The 18,715-nt window shown below is 33.9% G+C and overlaps 1 protein-coding gene across 10 annotated transcripts in view; it reads right to left on the bottom strand.

Annotated features, from left to right (window-relative positions):
* Positions 1 to 18,715, bottom strand: part of LARP1B (La ribonucleoprotein 1B) — a 158,554-nt gene that overhangs the window by 36,563 nt on the left and 103,276 nt on the right. For 9 of the 10 annotated variants that reach the window (XM_033215237.1, XM_033215232.1, XM_033215238.1 and 6 more), the window contains 3 exons: positions 18,157 to 18,280; positions 1,066 to 1,277; positions 199 to 305 (listed from right to left, as the gene is read on the bottom strand). In XM_033215237.1, coding sequence (XP_033071128.1) covers positions 199 to 305; positions 1,066 to 1,277; positions 18,157 to 18,280 — 443 coding nt within the window. Of the gene's footprint in view, positions 1 to 198; positions 306 to 1,065; positions 1,278 to 3,102; positions 3,123 to 18,156; positions 18,281 to 18,715 lie in introns of those variants that run through there. The other variant, XM_033215243.1, reaches the window with a different exon arrangement.

The following is an 18,715-nucleotide window of genomic DNA, read 5'->3' as shown; positions in this document are numbered from 1 at the left end:
GAAAAAAACTGTCTTACTGGATTATTTCCTTAACATACTTGTAAAACTTATCTCTTCTTTGGCTTCTTTGTACCATTTTCGTTGTTCTCTAATTTGCTAACATATTAATTTTTAAATACTTTGAAATGTCTAATTAGTAACTGTTTTCAAAAAACTTCAAATCAAGAACAAAAAAGTAATGTTTGAGAAATATAGTACCTGACAGAGGATGTTCTTGGTCCATGGTCTCTGGAATCCATTACCCAACCAACATGACACTCTAGAGGGGGATTTGTGCTATGCCTTGTTTTTCTCTTTCTTGGACTCTAAAGAAAATAAAGTCAAGCATTGCAATTAGTTTCAATAGTGTGAACTTCACAAGTAAATTAAAACCCTCTGACTATAAATGAACTCAAACATTTTCATACTGTAGATAACACATTGTGAAATCATATGAAGTCACAAAACTCAAAAATCTCACACACAAGTTACAAAACTTAATAAGGTCCTTTGGTAGGTTTGTGACACAAGGATAAAACGAAGTGCACCTTAGTGTGATTCTTCATTATACTTTCTGTTCGTCTTTAATTACACTATCCAATTGTAAAAAAGGTTTTTGTTTGTTTACTTTTAAATGGGGTCTTACTCTGTTGCCAAGGCTGGAGTGCAGTGGCATGATCATGGCTCACTGCAGCCCTGACCCCTACAGACTCAAACAATCCTCCCACCTCAGCCTCCCAAGTAGCTGGGACTACAGGCACATGCCACCATGCCCAGCTAATTTTTGTATTTTTTTAGAGATGGGGTCCCACGGCATTACCCAGGCTAGTCTCCAACTCCTGGGCACAAGCGATCCACCTGCCTTGGTCTCCCAAAGTGTTGGATTACAGGCATGAACCACCATGCCCAATCAAAAAATTTCTTAACCCGAGAAACTATCACTATGGTAAAGTACGATTTTTAAGTGAAATATTACAAGTTATAACACACACTTTTTAATGTGATGTTATAGAAATTACAACATCTCATTCTGTAATGTTAAAGGATACAAAATGCAAGCCTTATATTCCTGGTTGTTTTGTATACCTTTACATCAATGGCTTTTGGTTCTTTAACAACAGGATAAAATCTTGGTGTTTTGTTAGGATCTTGTAACCTAGGTGTTCGAGGTGTTTTGGGTGTTCTTGTAGGATGAATTCTAGGAGATTCTGGAACTGCTGTAGGCAACGAACAAACCATTGCTGCCGAAGTTATTTCTGAAACATCAAATAGCTTCTGAGCTAATTCATCAGTCAAATCTGCAAAATAAAAAACTCTTATTTAGATGCTAGGAAAATATTTTACTTTGAGAATAAGGATAATTATGGAATTCTCTAAGCTCAAAGGATTTTTCACTGAAAACATTTCAAATATATAAAAACAAAAATAACAAATACTTTTTTGACCATTATCTAGTTTTATAAAATTTTTATTTTTCTATATCTGTTTATGACTTTTTCTTTTAGAGAAAGGGTGAAGCTTCCTATGTAACCTCCCCTAATCCCATTTCCCTCCTGCTTTCCTTTCTCAGAGATAACTAGCCTCTTAAATTTGGAATTTTGATCTATTATTACATATATGTAATATTATTTTGCATAATTAACTTTATATATGTAACATAATACTATATCACTTTGTAAATTTTTCTCATGTTTTATTTACATAACTCTAATTTGTTCATTTTCAGTGCTGAATAGTATGTGGTGTACAAATATATCACAATTTATCCGTTCTCCTGCAGAGAGACATTTATATTATTTCAAAGTATTTTGTTTAATCAACAATGCTGTGATCAACATTGTTGAATATGTTTCTGTACAGGTATGAGCATTTCTCTAGGGTTTATATCTGAGTGGAAATACTGAGTCAAAAGAGATGTGCATCTGGCTGGGCGCGGTGGCTCACGCCTGTAATTCCAGCACTTTGGGAGGCCAAGGCGGGGGGATCGCGAGGTCAGGAAATCGAGACCATCTGGCTAACACGGTGAAACCCCGTTTCTACTAAAAATACGAAAAAACTAGCCGGGCGAGGTGGCGGGCGCCTGTAGTCCCAGCTACTTGGGAGGCTGAGGCAGGAGAATGGCGTGAACTGGGGAGGCGGAGCTTGCAGTGAGCCGAGATGGTGCCACTGCACTCCAGCCTGGGCAACAGGACGCCCTCTCAAAAAAAAAAAAAAAAAAAGAGAAAGATGTGCATCTTCTGATTTAATGACCACTGACCACCAAACTACTTTCTATAATGATTTCACCAACTCACACTCTCACCAGCAGCATGTGAGAATTCCAACAATTCAACATCCTGGTGAAGACTGGGTTTTGTTTAAACTCTTAACTATTCTTCCATCTCATGGGATTTAAATATTTGGATTTCCTTAGTTGTTGCTAGTGAAATTGTGCATGTTTTCATATATCTAGTTACCCTTCAGACTTCCTCTTTTGTGAGCCTGCTATTCAAACCCTTCGACTATTTTTTTTTATTCTGTTATTTTACTTACTGATTTGCTCATGAAAATCTTATGGTAAGATACCAAATAAGCCAGCAGATAAATCAAGTAATAGCAACAAAAAAAATAGTCTCTATTTCTGTGTGGTTTTTCTTCAGACTTATCTACTTCTTTTGATTCATATAACAACTTTTTGTTTTTTCATTCAACAAATATGTTTTTTTTTTTTTTTTTTTTTTTTTTTTTGAGACGGAGTCTCTCTCTGTCGCCCAGGCTGGAGTGCAGTGGCCGGATCTCAGCTCACTGCAAGCTCCGCCTCCCAGGTTTACACCATTCTCCTGCCTCAGCCTCCCGAGTAGCTGGGACTACAGGCGCCCGCCACCTCGCCCGGCTAGTTTTTTTGTATTTTTCTAGTAGAGACGGGGTTTCACCATGTTAGCCAGGATGGTCTCGATCTCCTGACCTCGTGATCCGCCTGTCTCGGCCTCCCAAAGTGCTGGGATTACAGGCTTGAGCCACCACGCCCGGCAACAAATATTGTTAAGTGCCTGCTATCTGCCAAGCACTATTCTAGGCACGAGTTTGTAAAGTCAAAAGTGAACTTACACATTTGCCATTTCCTCTCCCAATCCATTTTCCTCACTGTTACCAGAATGATTATTCTAAGGAGAAAATTAGATCATTTCATATTTCTGTTTAACATTCTTCAGTGTTTCCCATTTGCCTCTAGAATAAGCCTAGGCTCTTTACCCTGGCATATGAGATTTTGCTGATTTTGCCTCATCTGTTGTGATTTTCCACTTTGATCTTGGTGACACAAATAGCACCAAACTGTCAGTCCTGATCCTTGTTCTGTATCTTTTCATATGCTTTTTCTTCAGTCTGAAAGTCCCTTTCCTGAATCTTTTGTATACCCAATGCAACAGTTATCATAGCCTTCCTTTAATACCCAGCACAGATGTTACCTTTCTTGGAAATGTGAAGCATTCCTTGAACACCTTTGTGCTGTGTCTGTATTTTCTCCATTTATTGTTTCATTTATTAAATTAAAATTTATTTTCTTACATATCATCCCATAGATGCCAAGAGTAAGTCTCACTGCTTCCCAGAAAGCAACTACCACAATTGCATCGAATGCTAGTGCCTACCATACATAATGTCTGGGAAAAAAATATATCCTCATCAAAGGAATGCTAAACTTAATTGAATTGTGTTAATACTGTTTTCCTTATACCAAAAATATATACAATCTGGCCAGGTGCAGTGGCTCCCATCTGTAATCCCAGCACTTTGGGAGGCCAAGCCAGGTAGATCACCTGAGGTCAGGAGTTTGAGACCAGCCTGTCCAACATGGTGAAATCCCATCTCTACTAAAAATACAAAAATTAGCCAGGCATGGTAGCAGGCACCTGTAATCCCAGCTACTCAGGAGGCTGAGGCAGGAGAATTGCTTGAACCCGGCAGGTGGAGGTTGCAGTGAGCTGAGATCACGCCATTGCACTCCAGCCTGGGGAACAAGAGCGAGACTTCATCTCAAAAAAAAAACAAAACCATATATATATATATATATACACACACACACACACACACACACACACATATATATATAGAGAGAGAGAGATACAATCCTAGAGATAAAAACATGAACATATACTGAAAAATGTGTTAAATCCAGTACCTTTGTGAAAGACATTTTCAAAGATCTAGGAGCAGTTAACAACCCAGAAACAGTAAGCTTCCTATCACCTAGATTATGGTCTATAAATTCCATTTCCCACTAATTAGCTCTCCTCAAAGAAATAACATCTGGAGTACAGAATGTATAATCTGAGCCTGGGAAATCTTGAGCAATAAAGTAGCAAAAAAGCAATAAAGTAGTTTTTAAAATACTAGCATAAATCAAAGGACACAGGAGTAAATCTTAGAGGTTCACCAGTCAAAAATAAAACAATTTGACCACTAAAAACAATGACCAAAATGGATTAAACACATCGAATAAATAAGCTCCATCACATTTAGAGTTTCCTAGGGCACCAACTCATTATTTTGAAAACCAATAAACTGAATAAAAAGAAAGAAGCAAGCATTTATCCTTGCTTGTCTGTAAAAGTTGAATTTCAGGGTAACCAAAGAGTTGATGAAAGAAGATTTTTCATAAGAAAATTTTACGTAAGGATTGCAGAAGAAATGACGGAATCAGAAGATAACCATTTTGCAATTCTACTGACATAGAGGAAATCTAGGGAATATTCATCAATAGCTGCTAAAACCATTTAGTAAAAGATTGGAGGGAAACTTGTTAATGAAAGGATCAGGCTGACAACACCTGAGTCAAATCATGAATCACAGCATCAGTAAAAGTGGGAGTGACAGACATACTATGATGTTATAGGAAATAGACAAGTCTTCCTAAGAAATATTCTTGCTACTAGGAAAAAAACAATGCCAAAACTTGAATATACTCAATCCTCTATACCTAAATCCTTTGTACTTATACTTCATTAGTAATACATGGGATAAAGAATACACTAAATGATATGAAGAAGATACATTCAGGTAAATGTAGATCATAAGAAATCCTACCAGGTTCTTCAACAAATTAACCAGTTTCTTCAACAAATCATTGTCATGGAAAAACAAGGGAAGAGAAATAATTAGAGATTAAGATTGACTTAATGGTGTTATCAGTCAATTGCAATGTTTGCATCTTGTTTAGTCCTAGTTCAATCAAACAATTTGAAAAATATATTTCAGACAATTAGGGACAACTAAACATATACTGCATAGTAGATTATATTAAAAATTACTGCTAATTTTGTTAGGTGAAATAACGGTGCTGTAAACATTTACATACATACTTGTTTTGTAAGTCCTAGTCAGTTTGCAATATATAGTGAAGTATTTCCAGAAGAAATGATATGATTTTGAGATTCAATATAGAATACCAGAAAGAGATTGGGAGGCAAGGTACAGATTAAAAAAGAATGTCAACCTATTAACAATTGTTGAAATTAGGTGAGATGGATACATGAGGATTTCGTTAAATAATTCTCCCTATTGTTATCTGTATCGGAACATTTCCAAAATCAAAAGCTAAGTTTTATTTGTTTTATACTTATTTTATTCCAGGTGCTCAGGGTGAATTTTGCCCACCAATAAGAGTAGATATATTAATTTTGTAAGATTAACATCTATAGAGTATGTTGGTTATCTCAAAAGAAACATTTTACAAAATTTTTATAGACTATCATATACCAATTTATAATATTTTGACATAAAATTATCAAATATTAGTTCATTATAAGAACATAAAATATTCATAGTAAATATTAAAATATTATTGGAAATATATTAGGAAACAAGAACATATTAACATTTTTTGTCAACTCTAAGCATAGCATAATATATGAATATCATCTATATATTATAACTTCCTTTTAATCAAAAGCATAGGCCATCTCTTGTACATGAATAGTCATAATAGCATTTTTCATAATAGCCAAAACTAGAAACAATCCAAATATCCACAAATGTTGAATGGACAAAAAAATGTAGTATGCTCATTCTATGAAATAATACTTAGCAATAAAAGAAAGGTACTGATACATGCAATGACATAGATGAATCTCAAAAATATTATGTTAAGTGAAAGATTCCAAGTATATAACTATGTATCATATGATTCCATTTATATAAAATTTCTGAAAAGTGCAAAACCATAGTGAAAGAAAGATAACTAGTTGCCTCAGGCTGAAGGTGAATGTTGGGATTGACTGCAAATGTGCATGAGGAACTCTTTAGTATGATGGAATTGTTCTAAAACTGGATTGTGGTGCTGGTATACAATTTTATACATTTACTGAAATTCAAATGATACACTTAAAAAGGGTTAAAGCAGTAATTTTCAAGGTATGGTCCCAAATAGAACTATTGGCATGACCTGGGAACTTGTTAGAAATGTATATTCTCATATCCCACCTACCTTACTGATTCAGAAAGTTGATACAGAGTCCTTTAATCTGTTTCAACGAGCTTCCCAGGTGAACCTTACACATGCTAAATGTAAAAACCACTGAACTTAGGGGTGTGCTAACTATTCTACTATCTAAGGTTTTCCAAATTTTATCACTACCAAATCAGATCATTGCACAGCTTCATACCTGAACCATATGAGCCTTGTCTACAGTCTCCACTGCCTTTATAAAAATAAAACTCAATATTATGCTGTTAGTGTTTAGTGAAGGTCAAAAATTAAAAATGCTACATGAGAACTGGCACTTAAGGTTTTTTATAAATAAAAATGCCTCTAAAGCAGAACTCAGCAAACTTTTCCTACAAATGTCAGATAGCAAATATTTTTTGCTTTTTAAGATGTAAGGTCTCTGTTGAAACAGCTCAGCTCTGCCTTTGTAGCATAAAAACAGCAAGAGGCCATATGTAAATGACCAGCGTTATCACATTGGCCCATAGCAGGCTAGTTTCAGTCAATAGGCCATAATTTGCTGGCCACTGAACTATAGCAGTCAGATAGATATGAATCCAAATCCTGGATTTATACTTTGCTAGCAAAAAAAAAAAAAAACATAACTATATTTTGTGTATTCAATAAAGTACAGAAAAACATGAGCATATTAAAAATATATATAGGCAGTATAAAAGAGGATCCAATGAAGCTTCTAGATGAGAAAAGGACGACAGCTGAGATTTCAAAACATACACATACACACGCACGCACGCACACACACACACACACACACACACACTGGATGGGATTAAAAATAGACTCTGTAGAAGAAAAGGCTAATAAACTTGAAGAGAGGAATAAAAGTTACTTAAAACAAAAACAGAGTAAAAGGACTGAAAAACAACAACAACAAAACAGAGCATTAATGAAGTATGGGACAACTTCAAGTGCCCTAATATAAATTATACATGTAATTGGAGTCTTGAGAGAAAGAGAAAAAAGAACAGGAAAACATTATTAATTTTATCTTTTTTTTTTTTTTTTTAAAGACAGAGTCTCACTGTCACCCAGGCTGGAATGCAGTGGTACAATCTTGGCTCACTGCAACCTCTACCTCCCGGATTCAAGTGATTGTCGTGCCTCAGCCTTCCAAGTACCTGGGTTTATAGGTGCGCGCCACCACCCCCAGCGAATTTTTGTATTTTTAGTAGAGATGGGGTTTCACCATGTTGGCCAGGCTGGTCTCGAACTCCTGACCTCAGGCGATCCACCTGCCTTGGCCTCCCAAAGTGCTGGGATTACAGGCATAAGCTGCCACACCTAGTCTATTAATTTTTTAATTAAAAATTTAAATTTAAAGGAACAGCTGAACACTTTCCAAATTTGATTAAAAATGTATAAACACACATATTTTAAAAACTCAGTGAGTTCAAGCACAAGAAACATGAAAAGTACACCAAAGCAATCGTAATTAAGGTGCTTAAAATGGGTGACAAAGATTAAAAGCAACCAGAATCAACAGAAACTGAACCGAAAACAGAAAAAGCAACCTCAACAACAGAAAAAAAAGAAACTGAAAAAAAAATCAGCCAAATCTTAAGAACCCGTGGGACAATAAAAGGTCTAGGAGAGAAGAAATGCAGGGTTAAAAATTTTTTTAAGGAAATAATAGTTGAAAACTTCCCAAATTTGTCTAAAGTCAAACCTACAGATTTAAGAAACAGACAATCCTATCCAGGATAAACCCAAAGAACATCATACCAAGGCACATCACACTCTACTTGCTGTACTTGCTGTAAACTTAAGATGAAAAAAATAAAAATCTTGAAAGTAGCTAGAGATGCATTACTTGTAGGGAAACAATTTGAATGACTATAAAATTTTATACCAAAAACCACAGAGGACAGAAAGAAGTGGTACAACAATTTTGAATCACTAACAGAAAACAACTGTCAGTCCAGAATTCTTTATCCAGTGAAAATATCCTTGGCAATAAGGTGAAATAAAGACATTCTCAGAAGAAAGAAAACTATAAATCATAGCCAACTGAACTGCTCTAAAAGAACCGCTAACCTGAGTATTTCAGACAGAAGAAAATGATAACAGAAGGAAACCTGAAATATCACAAATAGAGGAACAGCAAGATAAACGGTAAAGGTCTGGATAAATATAATAGACTATTCTCCTTTTAAGTTATTTAAAACATGCTTGAAAGTAAAAAATAAAACATTATCTGGTGGGCTTTTTAACATATGAAGATTTTATAAGACAATCATTACATAAAGAAATTTCAGCTGAGTGTGGTGATTCATGCCTATAATCCCAGCACTTTGGGAGACTGCGGTAGGAGAATCTCTTGAGGCCAGGAGTACTAGACAAATCTGGGCAACGTAGCGAGATCCTGTCTCCACAAAAAAATAAAAAAATTAGTTGGGCTTTGTGGCATGCACCTGTAGTCCTACCTACTTGGAAGGCTGAGGTGGTAGGATTAGTTGAACCCAGCCAGTTTGAGGCTGCAGTGAGCCATGAGTGCACACTGCACTCCAGCCTTGGCAACAGTGAGACCCTCTCTCTTGGGGTGGGGCCGGTGGGGAGAGAAAGGAAAAAAAAAATCTCTATGGGGGTATGGGGGTTAGGTTTCTATATTCTTTTTTTTTTTTTTTTTTGCGGCGGAGTTTCACTCTTGTTGCCCAGGCTGGAGTGCAATGGCACGATCTCGGCTCACCACAACCTCCGCCTCCCAGGTTCAAGCAATTCTCCTGCCTCAGCCTCCCTAGTAGCTGGGATTACAGGCATGTGCCACCAGGCCCAGCTAATTTTGTATTTTTAGTAGAGACGGGGTTTCTCCATGTTGGTCAGGCTGGTCTCGAACTCCCGACCTCAGGTGATCCACCCGCCTCGGCCTCACAAAGTGCTGGGATTACAGGCGTGAGCCACTGCGCCCGGCCTAGGTTTATACATTCTTATTGAAATGGTAAAATATTGATTCGAAATAAACTGAAAAGTATGTGTTTAGAAATCCCTAGAGCAATCACTAAAAACAATTATACAAAAAAAAGATATATATGTCCAAATTCACAGTACATAAATTAAAATGTAATAGAAAAAGTTACAAATAACACAAAGAATGCAGAAAATGGGCAATAGAAGCAAAAAAAAAAAAAAATGAAAATGAATAATACAAAGGTTGACCTAAATCCAAACATACCAATAATTACATTAGTCTAAACAAATCAATTAAAAGACATATTGTCAGACTGAATAAAAAGCATGACCTAACTATATGCTATCTATAATAAACTGACTTCAAATATAATGATATAGGTAGGTTAAAAGTAAAAAGTTGGCAAAAGATACATCACATACCATAAGGGAGAAATGAAAGAAAGCTGGAATGGCTATATTAAAATCAGACAAACTAAATTTCAAAGCAAACAAGGACAACATACATGAATGAAAGGGCCAGTTCACCAAGATGACACAATATACCAACGGGTATAAGGTGAACTAACAAAAGAGCTAAATAAATGAAGCAAAACCCGATAGAACTGAAATAGGAAATAAACAAGTCTGCAATTATAGGTGGTGACTTTGACACTCCTCTCTAAGATAGAACCAGTAGACAAAAAAATCAGCAAAGATATAGAACTCATCAACACCATTAACCAACTGAATTGAACAGACAATATGGAACATTCTACTCAAAAATAGTATAATAAACATTCTTCTCAGATGTATATGGTACATTCACCAAGACAGACTATATTGTGGGTGATAAAATTAGCAAATTAATTAAACAAATTTGAAATTAATAAATTAACTTTAAATTTTAAAATAATGTAAAGTATGTTCTCTGGCTATAATAGAATTAAACTATATATCAATAAGATTAATAACAGATGGATAACTGAAAAAATTCCAATCACTTGGAAATTACACCGAATATGCTCCTAAATAATACATAAAGAGGAAGTCTCAAAAGAATTTAGAAAATGTTTTGAAAGAATAAAAATTAATAAAATACAACATATCAAAATTTGTGGAATGTAGCTAAAGCAGTGCTTAAATAAAAATATACAGAATTAAGGGCTGTGCTCAGTGGCTCATGCCTGTAATCCCAGCACTTTGGGAAGCCGAAGTGGGTGGATCATTTGAGGCCAGGAGTTCGAGACCAGCCTGGCCAACATGGTGAAACCCAGTCTCCACTAAAAATGCAAAAATTAGCCGAGTGTGGTGGCACAGACCTGTAATCCCAGCTGCTCAGGAGGCTGAGGCAGGAGAATCACTTGAACCCAGGAGGCAGAGGTTGCAGTGAGCCGAGATTGTACCACTGCACTCCAGCCTGGGCGACAGGGCGAGACTCCAAGACTCTGTCTTAAAAAAATATATAGATAGATAAATAAAGAGAGAGAGAGAATATTAAATGCTTATAACCAAAAAGAAACTCTCAAATCAGTAATTTAAACTTCTCCCTTAAAAATTAGATTTCAAACAAATAGATTTCAGGAAGATATCCAAATTTTAAAAATTAAACAAAAACACTTCTAAATAGCTGATGTATCAAAAAATTAAAAAGAAATGAGAAAATATATAGAACTGAATGAAAATCAAAATGCAATAACACCTAAAATACTGCTTAGGGGGAAATTTGTAGTATTAAATGGTTATAAAAGGAAAGAAAAATGGTATCAAATGATCTAAGCTTCCACTGAAACTAGAAAAGGAGGAACAAAATAAGAAAAAAGGAAATAATAAAGAGCAAAAATTAATAAAACCGGAATAAAAATAAAGTAAATCAATGAAAATAAAACTTAAAAAAATTAAACTGATGAACCTCTAGCTAGATCGATCAAGACAAAAAAGACACAAATTTATAAAGAGTAGGAATGAAAGAATAGATATCTCTACAGAACCTACAAACAGTAAAAGGAGAAAAAGAGCATATTATAAATTCCAGGAAACGAACAAATCCAATAGGTACAAAAGCTCACCTGAGAAAAAAGACTTACTTAGTCTTATGTTTCTTAAATAAATAAATGTGTAGTTTAAAACATTCCAATAGTTCCAGGCCCAGATAGTATCTGGGCCTGGATGGCATCACTGGGGAATGCCAACAATGTGTAAGAAATAAACAATTGTAGACAAACTCTTCCAAAATACAAAAGAAAGAACACTTACCAACTCATTTTATGACACTCATTTTATGACACCTCTAACACCAAAATCAGACAAATATAATCCAAGACAATGAAAAAAAAAAATATTCCTCATGAATATAGTACAAAAGGCTTCAAAAGATATAAGCAACCTGAGTCTAAGAATATATAAAAGGATAATATAATAACTAGGATTATATAAAAGGATAATATAATAACTAAATGAGGCTTATCCTGAGAATCCAAGACTAGTTCAACATTTGAAAACCAATCAATGTACTTTACAACACAAACAGACTAATTAAGACAAGCCATATGACATGAGCCACCGCACCTGGCCCAAAAGATACTCTTAAAAAATGAAAACATAAGCTCTAGGTTCTGAGAAGACATGTGCAAATTACCTATGTACATCTGTAATAAAGGACTTGTATCCAGAGTAAAGAACTCTCAAAGCTCAGTAACAAAAACAACTCAATAAAAGAAATGTCCAAAGATTTGTGCAGGCACTTTGCCAAGCATGAACTGATGGCAAATCAGCACATAAAAAGATACGCAACAGCATCAGTCACAATGAGATACTACTATTAGACGGCAAAAAAAATTTTTTTTAAACTAACAATACTAAATGCTGGTGATGATGTAGAGCAAATGGAACCCTCATATATTGTTGGTAAGAATGTAAAATGGCACAGCCATTTTGGAAAAGTTAGACAGTTTCTTAAAAAGTTATACTTACTGTATGATCCAACAGTGCCACTCAAAAGCATTTACCCAAGTGAAATGAAAACATATATTCACACAAAAACTTGTAAACAAATACTCATAGCAGCTTAATTCATAATCACCAAAAACAGAAAAACAACCTATATGCCTTCAACTAATAAGTGGATAAACTGTTTACATCCATGTAATGGAATGCTACTTGTCAATAAAAAGGTAATACAAACAACACACAAAAGCATGAATAAATCTGAAAGGCACTATGCTAAATGAAAGGAGCCAGACTCAAAGGGCTATATTTTATATGATTCCATTTATATAATATTCTAGAAATGGCAAAACTATAGGAATAGAAAATAGAAAACAAGCTGCCAAAAACTTGGCCTGGGTTGAATACAAAGAGTCATGAAAAAATTCTCAGGGAGTAATGGAAATGTTCAGTAACTTGACTAGGTGGTGTTTACATGACTGTATTCATCTGTCAAAGTTCCCAAAATGATGTACATAAATGGTGTGAAACTTACTGAATGTAAACTATATCTCAATTTTTCAAAAAATATGACCCACGAAGCTCAGGCAATGAAAGCAAAAATAAACAAATGGAATGCACCAAATGAAAAAGTTTCTTCTGCACAGCAAAGGAAACAGTCAACAGAGCGAAGAGACAACCTATAGAATAAGAAAAAAATATTGCAAACCACATATCTGATTAGGAGTTATATCCAAAATATACAAGTAACTCAAACAACTCAATAGCAAGAATGAAAATAATCCAATTAAAACATGGTCAAAAGACCTGATTAGAGATCTCTCCAAAGAAGACATAACAAGGTCAACATGTATATGAAAAGGTGCACTGGTGCAGCCATTGCGGAAAACAGTATGGAGATTTGTAAAGAAATTAAAAGTAGAATTACCATATGACCCAACAATCCCTCTTCTGGGTATATACCCAAAGGAAATGAAATCATCACCATAGAAAGATATCTATCTGCACTCACATGTTCATTGCCACATTATTCACAATAGTCAAGATATAAGATATGGGAACAACTAAAGTATGTGTCTACTTATGATAAACAGAGAAATGGTGATGTGTGTGTATGTATATGTGTGTGTGTATATATATGTGTGTGTATATATATGCATATATGTGTATATATACGTATATGTGTATATATGTATATATGTGTGTGTATATATATGTGTATATATATAGAGAGAGAATAGAATAGAATTAAACCTTTAAAAAAAGGAGATCCTGCCATTTGCTACAATATGGATGAAACTGGAGGACATTATGCTAAATAAAATAAGCCAAACACAGAAAGAAAAATACTTCATAATGTCACTTATACATAGAATCTTTTTAAAAAAGTATATAGACGTAGATAATAAAACAGTGGTTACCAAGGGTGGGATGAGGGAGAATGGGGAGATGTAGGTCAAAAAATACCAAGTTGCAGATATGTAGGATAAATAAGTCTAGAGATGTAATGTACAACCTAAGGACAACAGCTAATAATATTATATTATACTTGGTATTTTTGCTAAGAGAGATTTTAGGTGCTCTTGCCACAAAAAAAGGTAACTATGTGAGATAATATGTTCATTTGCTTGACTATTGTAACCATTACACTATATATATATATATCAAAACATCATGTTGTACACCTTAAATATATATAATTTTTAAGAGGAAACAAAAAATATAACTGGATATTTGTAGGGTGGTCAGAATGAAAGGAGGGAGACAGGCTAGGAGTTTACTACAATTAACCAAGGAGAAAACGATGGTGACTTTTACAGGGTGATAGAGATGGAGAAAGTAAGAAGTGGTTAGATTCTAGATATATTTTAAATATATATAACTTTCCCATAAATAAGATACGGAATTTAAAAAACAAACAGATCAAAAATGACACAGAAACGTTTTGACCTGTGTAACTGGAAAAACGGAGGTAATATTTACAGAGATGTGGAAGTCTAGGAGGAAAAGTCCTTGGAGAGGGGTGGGAATTCAGAACTTAGATTTTGGACATACGAAATTTAACATGCTTATAAAATATACAAGTGGAACTGTTAACCATACAGTTGAATATTTGTCTGAAATACAGGATGGAGGTCTGGTCTATACATATCAATTTAATACTCATTAGTATAATAATGCTCTTTAAAACCCATGAGACTTGATGCTATTACACGAGGAGTTAATGAGGATTCAAAAGAGGAGAAATTTGAGGACTGGGTCCTAAAGCATCCAAATTTTAGAGGTTAGGGAAACAGTGAAGAACTAGCAAAAAAGACTCCATGAGGCAGAAGGAGAATAAGTGAATAAGTGTTCAGGAAGTAAAAATATGTTTCAGGACAGAGCGATTACTTTGATTTAATGATGATGTCAGGTAAGATAAGGACTGATTTGACCCCTTTTATATATAGAGATTCCTGGTGATATTATCAGTAGCTGGTTTGGGATGTGGAGGACAGAGGCCTGTTTGGAGCAGGCATAGGGAATAAATAGGAACATAGATACTGAAGACAGTGAAAATAAACTCCTTCTTTATGCCTTAAATTCTATATCGTAATGGCAATACCAACTCTTTTCTATTAGGATCATTCTTTTATATGATTTCCCATCCTTTACTTTCTAATATTTCCATATGTTATGACATATAACTAGCATAGAGTGAATTTTTTTAAGCCCAATTAATTTTAAGATTAAAATTATCTTTTCATCTGAACATTAATCTATTCAACATTTCCTGTCATAGCAATATATTGGGTCAAATTCTATCTTTTTTAAATTTTTGCTTTATTTTTATACTTTTCTGTTCATATATTTAAAAACTAGAGATTATAGCACACAAATAAAAATTAATAGATTTATATATAAATTTTTAAGTAGAGTTGATACACACTCATACCGACCAACTAGACCAATACATAAATTCCAGACGCTAGCAAACACATATGCAGACCCTCCATATGGGATTCCCCCACCCTCAGGAGTAAATTAATATATTAAATTTTTATATTAATAATTCCCCTTGCTTATATTCATGGCTCCTATGTGCTATGCATATATCCATGAATTTTATACTTTATGTAATAGCATTACATTGAATGAACTTCTTTGTTCTAGCTTATTTTATACATCCTATTTTTTTATTTTTTATTTTTGTTATTTTTTCCTATATTTTTAGATTAACACATTTTGTCACATATAACGTTAGTTCTTTCATTTTCCACTGCTGCCTATTTTTCCTACGTATGAATACACCACATCTTATAATACATTCTACTATAACTGTGCATTTTTTAGTTTTCAATTGCTTTTTTCTATTATGAACCATGATACTGCAAACATTCTCTTGGTAAACATCTGCAACAGTATGCCCAGGCTGGTCTCAAACTCCTGGGCTCAAGTGATCCTCCTGCCTTGGCCTCCCAAAGTGTTGGGATTATAGGCATGAGTCACAACGGCCTGCAACAGTATCTCTTGAAATGAAACTGCTAGGTTATAATATGGTGTATCACTATGGTTTTAATTGGAAAACCTCAATAAAAATAGCAGCTTTTCATATTTATTGGCCATTTGGTCTTCCCAAATATGAAACTGATGTTCGTGTTTCATTTACTACTTTTTCTGTTAATGTTTGCCATTTTTCACATTAATTTTTAAGGTTTTAGATTTCTATGATATTAATTCTTTGTTAATGTCATGCAATTGCCAAATTTATCTCCTTATTTGCGATTTGTATGCTTTCTATGATGTGCAAAGGAACATACATTCTCAATTTTAAAGTATTCAAATTTAACAAGACAAAAAATCCAGCAGTTTAACTGAACATCCCTAGTGGGACACACGAAGAACCTTAAAGAAAGCTTTAAAGTATGAAGTTTTTAAAAGTTTAAAGCTTAAAGAACTCTAAAAGAAGTTACCTTTCAGTATTTATAATATTGTTATTTAATGTTATTGTTATTCTGGAACTATTATATCATAGGATTAGCAAATAAATAATTATGTTACTGTGGTTAAGAAGAAAGATTTTTTATATGTAAGTAAAAAGCAAAACAACTACAAAATCAAAGAAGTTAAAATTAAAACCTATAATCTTAAATTTAGACAGAAAATATCAACATGAATACATAATATATTTTTCTCTTAAAAAAATTTCCTAGCTCTTTCTATTCAAAAGGCCTAGAAACAAGGACCAACTCAGCAGCAGGTCTGGTACTGACAAAGCTCAACCTTGTGTGGGGGCTCAACCTTGTGTGGGGTGGGAAACATTAAAGTTAACAGTCCAACTCCATTATTACTGAGCAAGAAAATGAAAGGTGGCTTTAGAGCTAACAGTCAATAAACTGATAACTGGCACAGGTATCAATAATAATAATAACTATAATAGAGTGAAACCCATCTCATGTATTTATGAGTTCACAGTGATCATTTAAAAACAAACAAAAACTTCATTAGTCACCAGCGAAGAATGTTAAGGAACCAGCTAGTACTTTGAAACTAGTAAACAAAAGGAAATAATTCAGCACTGACTCAGTTTCCTGTAAGAACTCTATCTCAGAATAAAAAAATATTCTGAGGAAAGTTCTCTTTATAAAAGTATTCTACCTATTAAGGTAAGACGTAATGATTAAAAATAGAATCATCACTATTTTGCAACCCCTAGTAAAATAAAAGCTTCACTCACTGATCATCAATGACCGCTAACATTACAAAAAGAGACAATAGAGCATTATGTATCTCCTAATAGTATTCAATACTACATATGACATATGCTTACAGAGATTTGAGTCTTAATCTAATCAAGCCTCTATGCTGAACTAACAGTCATAGATAACTCAGGACTAGAAAACAGGTTAAATGAAACCATGGGGATACAATCAGCAAAATTCAGAATGTGAGAAATTCTACAGGACAGACAACCCAGTTTCTTTAATACCAAATTGCAAGGACCAATAAATTATAAGGCAAAAAACAGTAGAAACCTGTAGACTAAAAAAGACATATCAATCTATTGCAATCTATTTGAAGAAACTGGAAAAAAAAAAAGTGATGAATGAGGAAATTTGAACACTAACTAGATATTTCACATTAAGGAATAACTGTTAATTTTAGAAATAATGTCCTGCTAATTTATGTGTTAGAAGATACAGCCCTTATCTTTTTAAAGACACATACAGAAATACTTAGGGATAAAAAAATATGAATCATATGATTGAGAATTTGTTTCAAAATAATCCAGAGGGAGGTACAGGAGTGACTGGAGTCGAGACAAAACAAAATTGGGTATGAGATGATTAAGTATAACAGAAAATGGGAGTTTTATTATAAAATTCACTCTATCTTTGTATATGTGTGACTTTTTATAAATCTTTTTTTTTAACCACCTTTGGGAAAAGACTATAACAAAATCAGTTATGCTTGTCTGAAATGTCAGATTCAATTTATGGATCTCCCAATGTATTTATTTACACTGTCACACACAGCTAAGACCTTAAAACAAAAGAATGACTCTATTGCATTCTTAGGATCAGTGAGTCAGTGAAAAATTTTATTTTGGGAAGAGAAACATTCCCAGCAATCTTAAAATCACATCAGATACATAAAGAACCAACAAATTCTGCCTACTTCTAAGTAAGCCTCTGGCTTTGAGCATAACCTGGTGTGATCATAGAAGTTCACAAAAGGATAAAAGTTGAGTTTTAAAATTCTAGCATTTTACCATTTACCTAATGATTTTCCACAAATAAAGAAAAAAAAGGAGTAATTTTTAAAAACAATTCAGAACTGCTTTAATACTATTCAGACACTTACACAAAAACAGATTTACATACCTTGCCTGGACTGTGAAGGTGCTACAGGAACTTCTTGGTTTGGCTCAAAAGGAAGTTCAGGTGTTAGGTTTTCAAACTGCTCTTTACTAATGAGATTTAGCTTCTTAAAGTTCTCAACTTCTTGCTGAAGTAGAATGGAGGAATCTTATTACTACTGGCTAACAGAGTAACCAACAGACAATAATTGATACCAACCTCAAAAAAATGAACTTCTAAAACAGGGATTAATCACAATGGAGTGAAAAAGATGTTCTAATAAAGAATCTAGCATTAAACTTAATAACAACATTCAGAATCTAAGAAGCATATAAAACCCTAAAATATTATGATGATTTTGTAATTAAAAAACATAAGAGCACACAAACTAATCATTAATTATTTGTTGAGCATGTACATACAAGACTACCAGGTATTACAGAAGTTACAAAGTAATCTAATACATGCTCCCTACCAGTAAGGAATCTATATGTTAGATGAAAAGGAAGAAATGAACACATAAAAATGAATAATATTAGGCAGTATGTGAAAAGCGATATTGGTATAAGAATTAAGATCATCA

Source organism: Trachypithecus francoisi, unplaced genomic scaffold (assembly GCF_009764315.1).
Source record: "Trachypithecus francoisi isolate TF-2019V2 unplaced genomic scaffold, Tfra_2.0 Lachesis_group1, whole genome shotgun sequence".
In the NCBI taxonomy this organism is placed as follows: domain Eukaryota; kingdom Metazoa; phylum Chordata; class Mammalia; order Primates; family Cercopithecidae; genus Trachypithecus; species Trachypithecus francoisi.
The sequence above is the reverse complement of the archived record's forward strand: the minus strand, read 5'-3'. Positions and strand labels throughout refer to the sequence as shown.